General features: G+C 39.7%; 1 protein-coding gene and 1 long non-coding RNA gene across 3 annotated transcripts in view; one reads left to right on the top strand and one right to left on the bottom strand.

Annotated features, from left to right (window-relative positions):
- The window catches only part of RAB31 (RAB31, member RAS oncogene family), a 75,061-nt gene extending 59,334 nt beyond the window's left edge, over positions 1 to 15,727 (top strand). For both annotated transcript variants that reach the window (XM_037379937.1, XM_037379938.1), the window contains exon 7: positions 11,405 to 15,727. In XM_037379937.1, coding sequence (XP_037235834.1) covers positions 11,405 to 11,502 — 98 coding nt within the window. In that variant the 3' untranslated portion in view covers positions 11,503 to 15,727. The remainder of the gene's footprint in view (positions 1 to 11,404) is intronic.
- LOC119144472 lies at positions 683 to 11,398 on the bottom strand. Its single transcript, XR_005103137.1, has 2 exons — positions 10,764 to 11,398; positions 683 to 3,334 (listed from the first exon to the last, which is right to left on the bottom strand). It is a non-coding gene; the product is annotated as an uncharacterized LOC119144472 (long non-coding RNA).
- Positions 15,728 to 16,841: the final 1,114 nt, after the last annotated feature.

Here is a 16,841-nt window from a genome sequence, read left to right on the forward strand (position 1 = left end):
AAAGCTCAACTCCAAGCCTGATTTTTCTGAGCTAATGGATGTCTCGGCTTGCAACTGGAGCATCACATTCAAAAAGGAACGAGGAGGGCAGATTCTTTTGCTGTGATGATACATCCTGCTTCCAGCTGCAGCAGAGCAATGCCCATCTGCCTTTCTTCAAGTTCTACTTGCAGAGTTTTCACCCAGTCCCTGCTGTCTCTGTTGCTTCCCTGTTCCAGTTTTCATTTTTCTCCCTTTCCATTTTGTTTATCTCTTGTCCCACCCTCCCATTTCACAACCTCTTTGCCTCTGGCACTCTCAGAACAGCAACTCCCAGAGTGCTGATTAATCTCTTTAACAAATCTCAGATTCAATAGCAGGAGTTGGAACTCTGCCAGGCATTGGAGAAGACTCTGACCTTCATCTGGACTGTCTTGGCCCAACTCAAACGTGCCAGAAAGGAGATGCAATTGATGTAGTGCTTCTCACCTGTCAACCTGGGTGGTTCAGAACTGTGACAATTTCTGTAACCCCCACATTTGAGCAGTATCTTGTGACACTATTTTACACATCCTGGTGTGTTTACTGAGATGAGATCATGGAGGACCCCAAGACATCAGCATGAATGTGCAGAGGTTACAGACAGTTTTGTTGCACAAAATCTGTGAAACATGGTGTGAACATTAATGAAATGAAACTGAAGTATATAATCAGATAATTAATTAATGCAAGTGCAAAATCTAATTTTTAAATTGCAGTCAGAGCATCTCACTCCATAGTAATATCAGTAATGGGAACTATATGAATCTTTCATACTGTCACAGTAATAGTGTATCCCTAAACTCCTCATTTTACTAGTTCATCTGCAGAGTTTAGATAAATATACACACATCTGCTTTTCTCTATATGATTGACCGTTTTATCTGTAATCCTAAGATGTGCTGTTGGTAGAAGATTATATGTTGTCTAGTTTGTCATCTTTAAGTTAAGCAACAGATGAGTTCAGTCTCTCATGGACCTTTTGAGCTGATTCTGCCTTAACAGAGTAGTCTTTGGTTTGAAGAGGAATTGTCTTAATCTTTTTATTTCTTCAGCAGGAGAATTGCAGGGCTGGATGTCAAAGCACTACTATTCCTTTCTGATGTGGACTGGATGAAAGAAATAGCATAAATTAACAATGTTATAGGCTATCTATTACAGAGGTATTTTTTATTGCTCTGGAACAGAGACTATGTATGCCAGTGAGATATATGTTTTAAATGAGTATATACTTTCTAAAATGAATTCACTTTATGACCTCTGTTGATGCTGACTCGGTGCCAGCTATATTTGTGTTTGTGTCAGCAATATTGAAGCTGTATTTATCAAGAGCTGAATGACAAGATGAGATGATCGCAGTGCTTTTAGGTAGCAATAGTGATTGAGCTGGTTTAGAAGCAGGGAGTGTAGATGAGCAGGCTCAGCATTTCACTGTGCATCCTTAATGTTCTGCTGTTGCTTAAACCTTTTTTCTGTTACAGCATCTGCTGCGAGACTAGCTGTCAAGGAGGCCCAGGGAGAGACAATCAGTCAAACTGATTTTTGATTGGTTATTTTTATTCACTTCCCTGAACCTTGGCGAAAAATCACTCTATCATTTGCTGTGGAGCAGGTTGTCAAGTGTTAGACTGAGTCTTGTGCTCCAAGAGAGTTAATCCTGTCAACTGTGCATCAGATAATAAAAGCTGCTTGGGCTGGGATAAGTCTTGTTACTAAAACTAGAATGATTTAACTTGATGGTTTAATAAATCTGGTCATAAGAGCCATAAGTGAGAGAAAACTCACTAAAAAAATATTTCTCAAATCTGAAAAAAGTTTAGACCATTTAAAGGTTTATTTTCTTGTATTGAATTCAGAGTGGGAGTGGTATCCAAACAGCGGAAAACATGGCTAGTTAATGACAAACAGTACTTAAGATCAAAGGCCAGAATAACTAATTGGCAAATATTAGGTCTAGAGATTTTTCCCTCTTTGTTATTTGTAGTTGTTATCTATGTGGTTTTTATCATTTTGAGAAATGAAAAAAATCAAGGTGATTCTTAACAATGTGTATTGTGTCCTGGTCTGAACTGGACAAGGTGCTCACTGACCTTGAAGCCTGCCATGTTTTTTGCTCCAAAGACAAATTTGCCTGTTTCTTCACATATACATCAAGAGGACTGTAGAAAAGACTTGAAACACATAAGGAATATGAAACACTGAATGAAAAACAGGGGGAAACAACTGTTACAACAATTGCATGACAGTGTTACCTTCTTGGAAAGCCTCTCATAGATAACTGTGTTCTTCATATTCTTCATAGGGTTTTAAGAACTAGTGGATTCTCTTTGTTTCCAAATAAAGCCAGCAGAAGTAATGCATCTAACATCTGTGTCTATAACCATCCAGTCTGCTTTTTATTTTTAGTTTGGAAGGGCACTTACAAACATGAAGCCCAAACAGATTGTAAGCAGGGTGTGAAGCTGATATTTTAATGACCTGAATATTGTGTAGTATTGTAATGTCAGTGCTTATATGTGCTTCAGCCCTCAAGATAACTGTTTCTCACCCTGTTGGACCAAACCCAGTATCCTTAGCTTAGTAATGTGAGGAATTTTCCCCCCTCTCGTTCAGTTGTACAAACACACAACATTATCTGCTTCAAAAGTCACACTTTTGTTGTATAAGATACCTGTTCAGAACTGCCTGAATAAGGTGAGATTTTGATAGTCTCGAGCAAAGGTATTTTAGGGACAAATTCTGCTGTGTGATTTCATTGGAATGCGTTTTACCTCACCCTCCCATAACCACTCTCCCAAGTAATTTGTAGGACTCAGGCTTCAACACAGGTACATAATTCATAGAACATTTGGCAAGAGAGAGCTCTGACTAAATGGGGAAATCTGAACTGTGAAATCCACCTGGATTATGATGAGCTGTTCACAGGAACTTTATGCTTTCTGAAAGTGGCATATAACAAACAAATGTTAAATATTTTACTCTTGTTATTTAACATGAGTAATAGTAAGTAAACCCAGGAGTAATTCATAGAAAGTAGACTCAACTTGAGAAAAAAATTCCAGGAGATCCACAAGGTAATGAGAAAGTACGTTACCGTGACTGTAAGCTCTCCAAGATACTGATGGAGAGATCACACAATGTGTTTAATGGAAAAGCCAGACCCACACCAGAGACAGAGGACAGATTGAACCTGGGAGGATCTTGGTTTTCCATTTATAATTCTTTTTATTAAGCACGTACTGTGTTGTGCATGAGTAGGAAGCCAGTTAGACAAAAGATGCAGGAGTACTAAAAGGACACACAGTTGGAGCAGTGCCTTTGACGTGCGGAATTAGACTCTATAACTCGAAAGTTATAAAGTAGGTATGTTTATTGCGCGCAGATGCACGGGGGATCGCTCCTCCACAAGCGTGCATACCCGAAGTGACGAACCATCTCACATTTATACAATGAACAAATGAATATTCAATTAATGCCTATACATATTTGTTACCTAAACCCCGCTTCGTATGTTAATTAGCTTATCAGTCCGTTTCCTGGAATGTGGTGGTCTTGCAGGTTTGTAGGTGATTCATGTTCTTGTGACCATCCGATCTTCTTCAGGTGATTCATGTCCTTGTGACCACCCGATCTTTTCCAGCAAGGAGACTTAGCACTCCCTCCCTCTAGATAGCATTTGAATGTCTCTCATCTTTTCTTATTCTCTTTTAAATAGCCCCTTTGTTAGAGGAAGAAGGGCAGGCGTCTCCCCTTTGTTAGAGGAAGAGGGGCAGGCGTCTCCTCAAAACTGTGGTTGTCACCGCACCCATGACTAGTCACCATACCCACATTCCTTAAGCAGACACATACAATCACAATCCATGTCCATTATCCCCATTTCACATTATTTCTCCATATCAATCCCCCCTTTTCTATTAAATTAAGTAAATTCTTTTACTTAAGCAGCCTTCCCGAATGATATAAAGCATCATACATAAGTATTACTCTTTTAAACATTCTCCAAATCCACAAATATAACATAATGGTTAGTATTAAGGAAATTCCTAAACTGATCAATAAGATCACAATGGGGTGTACCAGAGTGTTAAGAATTCCTGTTGCAGAGGGTGACCAGCCAAAGAGAGTATCCCACCAATTATGGTTTCCATCCTGTTCTACCTTTTTTAAAACTTTCTTGATCCCCTCTACATCATGATGGATCATAAGAAGAGTTTCATGTCCCTTTTCTTTGGTTTCTTCCAGTATACGTTGTAAATCTGCATGTTTTAATAGTTCTTTTATACTGCTTATATTTAGTCCTATGGGGGTAGGAATTATTATCTGTGATAGGGTAAAACTGGATTTTAAGAATTGATGAGACACTACTGGGGCTGAGTAACTAAAATCGCATCCTGTGATAGTAGTAAAATTACAAATACAATAATTTGAATACTGTGCAGTCTCTTTTACCTCCCCATCTATGGTTATTGTGTTACACTTAGTTCTCAAACACGCACATCCCTTCCCTGCATATATAATTACTGTTTTCAAGTTTGCATTTGGTCGGGCCTTGAAATGACATATTTTCTGATCTGTATCTAAACAAGTATCCTGAGCCATTATAGTATTGCTTTCACAGAGGAAGCCCTGCTGTTCTCGCATAATACAAGATTCTAAATCTACTGTTTGCCACTTGTCGCCTGTCTTTCTGGCCCATGTTCTATGTTCAAAAGGGTATAGGAGCACCCCATTATGGTTAATTCCAAGGGCTACAATGGGGTGTATGGTAATTATTACTGCATTATGTATGGTCAACACAAAAGCTGTGATGGTGTGTGTGTTGGGGTCATAGGTAAAGTTCACCATATTCCACCATGACTGGAGTTTTCTTTCTACCTCCGTAGCACTGTCCCAAACCATCTTTCGAATTTCTGTAGGAAATATGCCTTCCTCTCCTTCTCTTATTATGGATGCAGCTATTGATTGCATCCACATTTGGGCTTGGATGCAACTTAGAGCCAGGGCGACGTCATCCTGTAAACCACCTAATGCCTTAGTGATGAGTTGATGATCTTCCATGTTTATTTGTTCCCACCTGGGGAGTACCTTCGATATCAACCATTGATGTGCCCCTAATGCCAATAATGAAGATTTTAGTGGTTGTTGTAGTTTTGATAGATCGGCCGTGGTGGCGGCTAGTTTATTCATTATCACCTCTGAGTCTATGGAATTTAATACTCAGAGTCCTGTTCCCAACATTCCAGTTACATCTCTCACTATTCTGTTTCGATAAATACTTCCCCTTTTTCTTAACCAAGTTGTCCATCCCTCATAAGAGGTTCGTAAGAAGGGGGAACAGGATGGCTTAACATCAGAAACATTGACTTGTATTTTTAACTCTATTCTTTTGAGAGACCATTCTGGGTTAAACAACATTTGTTGCTGACCTGTATTTCTGATTACATATGGTCCAATTGTATAAATCTTTGGATCTGGTTTAGTTAATTTAAGATCAAGTGTTAATGGGGTTGTTGTAACTGTGGTGGTGGTAGGAACAGTGGTTAGCATGATTGTTATTTTGATCTTATAAGTCAGAGCTGTTCTTGGGGATTCCTTTCCTAGGCATATTATAAAGATGGGCTCGGTTAAGGTAAAATTGTGCCAACATTCCCGTGAATTAAAGCACACGGTTGTATTTAGAAGGGTAAATTCCTTATCTACCTTTCTGACATTAATCTGGGTGTCTCCCGAAATCTTGGTGTTATCCTTTTCATTATATGTTTGACATCCTACTTTTATCTTATCTCCTAATTTTCCCCATAATCGGTCGACTTTGTGTACATCCTCCCGATCCCATTGATTCCTTTGGTACACCTCATTTTCAGAAAAAACCACCATAGCTAGTTTCGTCTTTGAGTCCACCTTTCCCATTATTCCAGTGTGTTTTTTCTGAGCATGATTCCAAGGCCAATTATCAGGCTCTTGGTTGTAGGCAAGAGAGAGGGTACAAAAAAACACAAATGGTTTAAACCCACTATTGATCATTTTAAGAATCTAAACGTTAAAATCTGTTTTGATCAAAAATATCTTTGTTTGAGTTGGGGCTTACTAATAACAAGTTGGGCGAGCCTGGCCACTGGCTCAGTCCCCGACTCTTGTTCTATATTGTTTGTTGTGGTGCCCTTCCCATATGGTGAATCCGCAACTGCTCAGGTTCACTTACTTGCCACCCACATTGTTCCCATTTGTCCGAGTAAATTTGAGTTTCAGTTCTTTTTTATCTGGGGTTACTTTCCAAGAAGTTGCAGGGGCTTTCTTAATCCGGGTATGGTGAATTCAAGAATTCTGTCCCTCAACCTTGATTGCAGTGTAGGTGGTGAGTAGGACTTGAAAAGGTCCGGTCCACTGTGGTTCCAGGGTTTTATCTGCAAAACACTTAACGTATACATAGTCTCCTGGTTGTATATCGTGAACAGGTCCATCCAGACCCCTACTGCGTGTTCCCATCATATGCTTCTCAATTCTTATTAATTGTTTGTTTAGTGCCACCATATAGGAAGTCATTGTTTCTTCACCAATCTGTGAAGACATCCCCTTTTGTACCCCATAGAGTCGTTCATATAAAATTTCAAATGGGCTAAGCCCCTCTTTTGCTCTCGGCCTAGTTCGAATTCGTGTAAGAGCTAATGGCAAAGACTGGGGCCAAGTTAGATTTGTTTCTTGGCCTAACTTGACAATCTGTTGTTTGATTAGATGATTCATCTTTTCCACCTGGCCACTCAATTGTGGTCGGTATGAGGTATGTAATTGCCAATCTATTCCTAGATGGTGGCTGATCTGTTGCACTATTCTGGACACAAAATGTGGTCCTCTATCCGAGGACATTACCGCTGGGACTCCAAGCCTAGGTATTATCTCTTGGAGTAGTATTTTGGTCACTTCGCGAGCTTAAGCAGTTCTGCATGGGAAGGCTTCTGGCCAACCTGAAAAGGTATCCATTAGTACCAATATCGATACCCCCCTTTTCTAGGAAGTTCTGAGAAATCGATCTGCCAATGTTGCCCTAGAACATTCCCTCTGCTAATGTTCCCTAGTTTTATTTTATTTGCTGTATTGGGATTATTGCGTAAACACATTTCACATTGCTGAGTCACCTGTTTTATTACAGTATACAAGTTTCACCCTTTCAATTTCTGATTTAGACTTTTATATAAAGTATCAGCTCCCCAATGCGTCTTATTAATAATAGGGCTGTGGTCCATATTAAATTGGATGGTACCACTATACAACCATCCCTTAAATAAGTCCACTTACTTAATTTTATTTTATAATTCATGTCCTGAATTACCTTTAAGTTTTCTTTAGAATAGTTTGGCTCTCGATCTGTACTTACAGTTTGGATTTTATCATCTGGTATTAAGGATAATTCCTCTTTTCCTACCTCCTCTGTTACTCGTCTGGCCTCATGGTCGGCCAGGCGGTTTCCAATTTCCAAATCAGTGCCTCAGAGTGGGCCATGCCTCACATCAAGGTCTGGCATGGCATTTGTTCCCACCGCTCAACGCCTGCTGGGTTGCAGCCAACAGCGGAGCTCAAGATTCTTCTTGGTGGCAAACACAGAGGCCAACCCAGTCTTGCCCTTGACTATGGTAGGAGGCACCTGACCAACCTTATTCCTTGTACTTCATTGTCAATGCAGTTTCATCTGCACATCCCATAACAAGTCACTGTCATGGCAAAACACACAGATTTACATTAGTAGAACTACTACAGAGTGTATTTTATTTCAGTTTTTCTGCCAATATCCCCACAGCCTTGCTGACCAAGGGATATTGTTTTTATCTGAACTGGGCAAGCCTCCCCCTTATCATTTTACTGTAACAGGTAAAGCATTTTTCACCTTTCCTGGAATTTATTTTCAGATACACCTGGTTAAAAATTTCTTTTACTTCAGGGAGGTCCTCTTTTCTGTTGAATTAAAGATAAGCTCAATATTTCAATTACTTGATCATATTTAACTTTTAATTTCATTTCCCCTTCTTTAAACGTCTAGATGTTCTAATAAATCTCATCCCAACAAAGATTTTAGTGAATTTGGCATTCTTATTTGTTTTTTTTTTTTTTAGTTTGTACTTTAAAGGTTTCAGGATGTTTTCCTGGTGGCCAGCAGCTCCCACAACTGTAACAATTTTTTTTTTTTTTTTTTTTTTTTTACTGAAGTTTAACAAGTAAGTTGGTTTTGTATTCACTAAAATTCCACCTCATACCCATTCCCTGCCCTAGAGGGGCCGTTACCGGTCCTGTTGTACTGCAAATGCTGCAGCAATTGGGGTGACATTGTCAGGTCCTTCTGCTCAATTGTCAGCAAGAGCAACCCCTCCTCCTCACCAGCAGAAGGGTTCGGGGCAGGAGATGCTGTTCCTGCTCTGCAGGTTACACAAGCCTGCCTCTGCAGCAGCACTTCTGTTTTAACTCTTTCTTACCCTGAATGCAAATCTGCTACTTGTTGCTTTAAGTCTGTTGTTATTACGTATCATGCCGTTGCAGGCAAACAGAAAACATCCTGCCATGCATTCCAGCATGATTCAGTCGCACCTTCGAGGGGGTACAGGGGTTTGTACAAACTCACCCCAATACTTCAACACTTTCACAGGGTCTTTGATTCTTCACACACACACGCATGCCTCAGGTTTTACATACATCAGTACAAGTTTTTATATCTTACAACGTGTTTCATTCTGGTTGCTCCACAGAAGGAACCGCAACCTGAGCTTTTTAACACAAAAATTTCAACAAGAACATCCTTTTCTAGAGCCACAATCAAAGATCAGGTGATGTTAATCCCGCACTCTTTCTAGTGCTAGTACCATAGGATCCCGAGGGGGTACTAATCCACAGTCCTTTTGCCACTCAGGTTTGTCCTGGAGGACAAAGAACATGTCTGCATATAATACTTCATCCCATTTTCCCTCTGTCCTCAGAAACAACATTAATTGAAGGAGAGTGTTATAATCTAACGTTCCTCCCTCCTGAGGCCATTTCGCATCGCTCTCCAATTTATACAAAGGCCACCACTGATTACAATATTTAACCAATTTCCTTCTATTTTCGGTACCACCCTGTCCTACGATATCACTCCAATGTTTTAATATACAACCCAAAGGCGATTTTTCACAGGGCTTACTCCTTCCATTTCCCATTTTGCAATTTTAATTACTTTGTTTTTCTCCGGCCGCCTTAGCCACCCAAGGTTGGAAACGCGGATAGAGCTTTTTACTCGTTTTGCACTCAAACGCCTGTCTCAAGCACTCTTGCACTCACACTTAGTCAAAATAATTAAGCTATACACGGAAAATCAAAATGCGCATCTCAATCACACCATTCACACTCTCCGGGCAGCCCGCAGTCACACAAGCAGTATGTTATACGGTACCGTGCACTTATGTACAAACTCTTAGGAACACTAACAGTTCACAAAGTATGCATTTCAATGAACAATTGCCAAAAAACAAACAACAAACAAAAACCAATTTTTCCTGGTCTTAAGCAGAGTGTTAAGTTTTCCGCTATTTGCCACAAATTACCAGAATGTTAATATTTTTTCAACATACATTTCATAACTCCGAGTTTTGAACATATAACAAGACAACACATAGAACAAACAAGACACAGAGCGCTATTTCAGTTGTTACATTCCAGGAATTCCCCAATTCTTAAGACAACCTAAAGGAAGTTTTTAGCTTCCTCTTTTTCCTACGCAAAAGTTTCCCTTTTACTTTTGCTGTGAGGTCCCTCTTGTTCCTGTGAGATTCCGCCTTATTCCGTCCCGCCCCCCGCTTTCCGTCACGAGGCCTCCGGGCTTTTAGGAATGGCAGTCACCTCGGGTTTGCTCGATCTGCCCTCAAGATCGCTAGCGGCCACCCCTTGGTCAGCAAACCCCCTCCCAAGGTACCTTTCCTCCTGGGGACTACGCTGCGCGCCGGACGTCTCCGTGCGTCTCACCAGCCGCCCCGTTACTAAACATACCGTTTTATCCGTGGATCCAGGGGTTTCTTTTCTGCTCCCGGGTGAACAGCTGAGAAGAGGAGGCTCCTCCGAGGAAATCTCCCGGGGCGCGCCTAGGAGCGTCCGCTCCGCAGCTGGTCCCTCAGCCGAGCAGAAATCCTCCTGCCTGGCTCGCCAAACTGACGTGCGGAATTAGACTCTATAACTCGAAAGTTATAAAGTAGGTATGTTTATTGCGCGCAGATGCACGGGGGATCGCTCCTCCACAAGCGTGCATACCCGAAGTGACGAACCATCTCACATTTATACAATGAACAAATGAATATTCAATTAATGCCTATACATATTTGTTACCTAAACCCCGCTTCGTATGTTAATTAGCTTATCAGTCCGTTTCCTGGAATGTGGTGGTCTTGCAGGTTTGTAGGTGATTCATGTTCTTGTGACCATCCGATCTTCTTCAGGTGATTCATGTCCTTGTGACCACCCGATCTTTTCCAGCAAGGAGACTTAGCACTCCCTCCCTCTAGATAGCATTTGAATGTCTCTCATCTTTTCTTATTCTCTTTTAAATAGCCCCTTTGTTAGAGGAAGAAGGGCAGGCGTCTCCCCTTTGTTAGAGGAAGAGGGGCAGGCGTCTCCTCAAAACTGTGGTTGTCACCGCACCCATGACTAGTCACCATACCCACATTCCTTAAGCAGACACATACAATCACAATCCATGTCCATTATCCCCATTTCACATTATTTCTCCATATCACCTTCTGCCCCTGGGAAAAATCTCGGGCTCTCCTGTAATGGCTGAAATTCTCTCAAACACTTAAAATAATCACCTCATAAGATGATTAAAAAGTCAGGAGGGTTGGGGGGTTGTGTTAAGTAATGAAAGCTGTCAACTGCAAAGACATGGTACCCCCTCAAAGGAGGCGGGGATTAAATGAAAAGAACAGATTTGTTTTTCAAGTATAGGCAGCATGTATTTAGTTACAGTGCTTTGTAAAACTCAAGCGTACAAGGACTAAACGCTGTGCAGATTTAGGACAGCCAAGATCTCATTAAACTAGCACCATTACATTTAAGAGGAATTAGGAGAAAGCCAAGAATTTTCTCATTCTTACTTGTAAGGTGCTCAATAAGATAACTATTTTTTAAAAAATACATGGATAACATAATTTCAGTGTACTGCATGCATGCTCGATAGTTGTATTTCATGCATTTTTTTAAATGTGAGAATCTTCTTTCATAAGCAGGATGAAAGGGGATGGATTCAAGGTACACAGGGGGCAGTTGTTTTCTGGTGAAGTTTCACAGATCTAATTCTTACAGAAGCTAAATCATTCTGTTATCTGCATGTTTTGTTACTACAGGAAAATGTAATTCAGTGTCTCCTTGTGTGTTTCAGGCCGACAAATTCCACCCTTAGATCCTCATGAAAACAGTAACAATGGAGCAATCAAACTTGGAAAGCAGACTTCACAGACGGGTAGGCGGTGCTGCTGACCCAGCTTGATGTTTTTAGATTTACTTGAAAAACAGCACCATTTGCTTTTTTCACCGAGAATGGACTTCCTGATCCCAGTGAAGTGGCTCCTTATCTTGAAAGCGGTAGTTTCAGTACTTCCCAAGAGCAATAATGCAAGGACCAAAAGCAGAAAGCTTTACTTCAAAGGGAATTTGCAAATCCTAGTTGGAAAATCCTCTCAAATACCCTGTCAAAATTACAATTTCAAAGTGCTCCAATTCTTTGTTTAAACCAATGATTGTTCTTTTTTTTTCATAAAAAGATCCTTTTATATATAAAATTTAGATTTACTACAAAAACTTCTTTTCTTACATTGCAAAGTGGACTTGGCATGTTTTCAGAGTTTTCTCTGTAATAATAGAGTGGAAAAAACCCTTTAAAACCTGAAATTGGGCTTACAGGTTTTCTGCCATCTTTCTGGCTGGACTTTGCTTTAGTATTTTTCTAAATCTGTAGCTTCATCTCGTACTTTCAGTAAAAATCAGCAAGAAATGTACTGAATTTGCTAACTAGAAAAAAAATTGATCCAAAGGATGAGCGGTTGCAATTTTTACAGGCTAGAAATCAAAATCTGTGTCAGGAGGTGCTGTGTATGTGAAAGAAGGAGTTGTCATGAAGGAGACTGCTGGACCCGTGCAGTTCCAGTCTGCTCTGGAAAGAAGTGAAGATGCAGCCAACTGTGCTTTGCCTGAATTGATTCCTTTTCCAGGTTGTAAGCTTCGTTAATTACTGAAATTGTAAAAAGAACGCAAACGCCAGCTTAATCTCAACTACTTACCAGATTTCCTCCAAATCTGTGCCCCTGTCCAATGTTGTCTCTGCTTGAAGGTGCCGCTTCCTTGATTTGTAGAAGAGGGGGCCAGTGCTGCACTCCTCATGGTCTCACTGTTGCACACAGAGAAGTCTTCAAGTTGGAAGGATGATATTTCTGTACAAAAACAGCTTTAAAGAGCACAATATAATTTGGGGTTAAAGGCTGGAATCTAATAAAAGAAACCAGAACGTTGCTTCACAAATGCAATTCTGTGAATTTGTGGAGTGGTCTCCTCACTTGTGTGGGGATGCAGTAGGGAGGAGCCACTACGTGATACCTTTGAAGCCTGAGGCACTTGAAAACACAGTGTAGAAAAAAAATCCAATAGGTGGTTATGAACTAGAAATAATGTAAAACTGTATGCATTCTCCACTTCCATTTTTTTACAAATGTGTGTGACTGAGATGATAAAATAAAAATTTATCATTTCATCAGTTTCTTTGGAAATGGGAACTAGGGTGAGAAACGCAGGCTTCAAAACCAAAATCTAGCCTGCATTTCCCAATATTAATTTGTTCTCTTCTGAGGAAAATTAACCTCGCTGCACATTTATTGGGGGACTTAGGAAGAGCAAACGAAAGGGAAAAACAACTTTCCACAATAAGTTATGAATAGGCAGGCTAGAGCTGGGTTTCTGTGTTTATACAAAACCTCCCCCTGACTTCATTGCTTGGTTGTGAGATTGCTTTGATAAAATGGCAGTAATTATCAGGGCTTGAAACAGAGCCAGATTAAATCAATGGGAAGGTTTCTTTATCTTCAGAGAGCTTGAAGTAGTTACGGGTGAGAAACATTCTACTGGGCTTCATCTAAGAGTCTTAAACTGCATTGTTTTTTCACATATAATCCATTTTCCCCATATTTTAGACTCCTTTGAAAGCACTCATGCTTGAAAATACGCCCTCAGATAATACACAGACTCAGACAGCAACTATGAGAAAGGGTATTGCAGGTCAACTTTCTTGTCACCTGTGCTGGTATGAGATCTTCATCGCTGCTTCATTGCAGCAACAATCTTACAGGTAGTCCAGCGTTAAGTGAAAATTCAGCAGTCATCATTGTTGATAGGTGAGGAGGGAGACAGGCTCTTTCAGGTAACATTTCATCCCGTCCTAGTACAAGCAAGTCTGCCAGGGGTGCCTGGCTCCTTTACCTGGCTGTGGAGGGAGAGGTTAACCCAGCCTGCAGCACTGAAGAAATATCAAACTTACCAACATCACAGATTCATATAATTTATGGGATCTATGACCCAATGCTGCAAGAGATCTGGTTCTTCCTAAATAAAACCCAGTAAAAGTAGATGTGTTACCAAGAAAATAAGGTTGAGATTGAACCCATGTTTCTAAAGGTGCCATAAATTTTAGTTCAATGTCTAGTTAGTCATCCATAACTGATTTTTAAGCTGTCATAAATCTTTTGGCGTATTTCTTTTTTTTTTTTTTTTTCCTAATGTGACATCTCAAACCTCGTTAAACCCTACTTGAGATGTCTGAAGGCTTTGTAAGACAATTCTGCAAGTACCTTGTATACTCTTAATTTGTGCTAGAATTGCATGGCAATTGATGCTGATCTGTATGGGATGTTGTTCTGAAAAACCAGCTCTCTCAGCTGCTGTTGAGCTGTTTGTGAATCAGAACAGGTTTATGAGTTATATGCTAAAGTAGTTTAAAATTGGAAGTTGTTACAATGGATCTATGGCAGATTTTAAAATTCAAATGCTGGCTAAGTAGGCTCAAAGGTATTTTTGCATTTGGTGGACCAAATCTAAATCACCTTTTTCTGCTTTTAGTCAAGAAAAATATTTAAATTAATAAGGATTCTGATCATACACGTTCTTGAGATTTGGGTTATGGGGAGCTTATGGAGAGTTAGTAGGGAACTCTGAAGTCACAGGTAGAAAAAATAACAGGCCGCTATGCTGTGTAGAGCTGCTCGCGTTTTGTTTGAAGACAGGGCTCGCCTTTGACCATGACGTTGTCTCTCCGCTGTTCATCAAAGCTGAAGTGCAGCTTTACCATGCCTCTTCAAATGGGGAAATGGTTTGGTTTTACAATTATTTTTTTTTACACTTTTTATTTTCAAATGCAAAATTCATAATTTCTTTTTCATTTTGTTGCCTGTGTTGCTTGGATAGTGCCACCACCCTTCGTAAACAGCCAGAAAAACTACATACAAAAAAACCCCAAACTCTGAGTCAAATGCTTCAGCAGCAACAACCAGAATTCCCCTTAATAGTTAATGGCTGGTGAAAAGCTGGATTACTGTACAGGAGCATCTGACTCTGTAGCTGATCTGTTATAATAATAATAATAAACCAATAATAATAACAATAACGCTGCAGTTCTAGGTTGGCCAGCTGGTGCTGGATTTGTCCATAATTGGTTTTCTCAAGAGAGCTGGCAGCAGGACCGAGGCATAGGCTGCAGTGCCAAGGATATTTGGTGGAGCTTGTTTGCACCGTGACTCAAGACTGTGACTGTCCAGTTGTGGGTGACTTGCTTTTCTGGCTTGTCATGAACTAGTTTAAAAATAAGATTATGAAGGAACTGGTTTTCATATATGCTCGGCATATGTGTGTGTATATAAGTACAGTTTTATATTGTTATGCTGACACGTAGTGTTTTTTCACTATGTCTGGTTCTCATATACTGCACATTGTATTCTGTAAGTACATTTTTTGTTAATGTTCATTTCACCTTTATGAACTTATAGTTACGGATCAAAGGTAGCAAGAAGACGGAGATACATGTAGGTACAATTGTTGACTTGCCATTCTTATGCGTGAAAATGGCATATTCTAGAAAAAGTTCACCTTGCAGACTGAGAAATCTAAAAAAGACCATTGTTATCCAAGAATTGAGACGCAAGTAATAAAGTGATGCTGAAAAAAAGAAAAAAGAAAAGAAGAAAGAAGTATTATTTTTGTTCATGGTACAGCAGGTCTATCTACAGTGCTACAATGGAACATGGGTCTGTGTGGTTACCTAGAAAAGTTACCTGTCGTCCCTTGTCTTCACTAACCCTTCATGGCATGTGGTAATAAGCGTGATTAGATTATACATGTGAGCACTCTGACTATAATCAGACTTTTTTAGTACAATGATGATATATTTTACTATCCTACCCTTAATTATTTAAACCAAAGTGATACATTGTCAGTTTAAAATCACCTGTTAAGTACTTTTCCTCTGGTTTTTTTATATAAGGGCTTTGACTGGGCTGGACCCACTCGCTTCACGTATGGGATGCTGCAATCTGTTAATACTTTACCTTCTGTTTTACACATTAATTGTATCATACCTAGTAATATTTTTTGCCCTAAAATGTAGTTTTTGTGTTTTATTTAACCTACAATGATTAACGCTAATAAATGTTTTAAATACCTCTGATTTGGGGATGTCTCTGGTCTCAATAAAGCAGAACAAAATAGGTCCTATTTTTCACATCATCTTCTCTTGAAAAAGGGCTGTCTGCAGTCTGGATTGCTTACCTGGGATTTAAATCCTGCTTGAAATGTGTGTGGCTGGCTTTTTAGCAGAAACTGGATGTATTCCTAGAGGATCCTGCAGTGCAGGTGAACTTTGAAAAAACAGAAAAAGATTATCTGAAAATCCCTTTGTTAAGTTATTTGATTTATCCATTACAAGAGAAGTACCCGAGTGAGCTGGTATCAGCTTGGAAATTTAGAAGTGTAGCTATCAGTAGAAAGTGAGCTTACAGTTACCACTTGCTCTGAATAGCAATCATACCTAGTATGGCTCATAAGACACTTTCTCTTTTGTATGTTTTTATTTTTAATTTTTCCCCCCTTACTTTATATCCCTCAAACTTGTCTTCAGGAGTTGAGAATTAACACTCCTTTAAGAAGTATGCAGTATTTCATACCTCTTAGTGCTATTGTTTCAAGATGTCTTTAAATTCACCAGAAGTTTTTTGCACTGTCTAGGTCATATTTTCAAAGTTGTTACCACAACTGTGAGGAATAAAGGGTTGGAGTTTTTTTAAGGAAAAACAGGCTTTTGAGTAAGGCTTTTCTAATTACTATGATAACTTCAGTGCACAACAGTACACAAGAAGCACTGTAATTCAAATAATACCACAGACGCCATTTCTCTTTGTAAGGAGAAACCAGTATTTCAAGGGAGATTAGACAGGGATTACAAAGGGTTGTGAGTTTAGTTACTGCTTGGAGTTACCTGGCAGGATCTGTTCCCTGCTTTAAAGCATTTCTAATTGTATTGAAAAAACTATGTGTCTTATCTCTAGCTATGCATAAATAAAAATGAACCCAGGTACATAACCATAAACTGTAAGAGGTGATGTACTTACTTCAAGGAAAGCCTAAGTAAGCCTCTCCTAACTATTATCAGTGTGTTGGGAAGTCAGAAGCAAACACCGTTTTTCCTTTTAGTGTGGAAAGAGAGTTGTGCCCCTCAATGGATCAGTCACTGCATTGTCAATGGGATGTTTTACGTGGCTCGGAAGCATGTTCTTGTAGTGCTT

Source organism: Falco rusticolus, chromosome 3 (genome assembly GCF_015220075.1).
Source record: "Falco rusticolus isolate bFalRus1 chromosome 3, bFalRus1.pri, whole genome shotgun sequence".
In the NCBI taxonomy this organism is placed as follows: domain Eukaryota; kingdom Metazoa; phylum Chordata; class Aves; order Falconiformes; family Falconidae; genus Falco; species Falco rusticolus.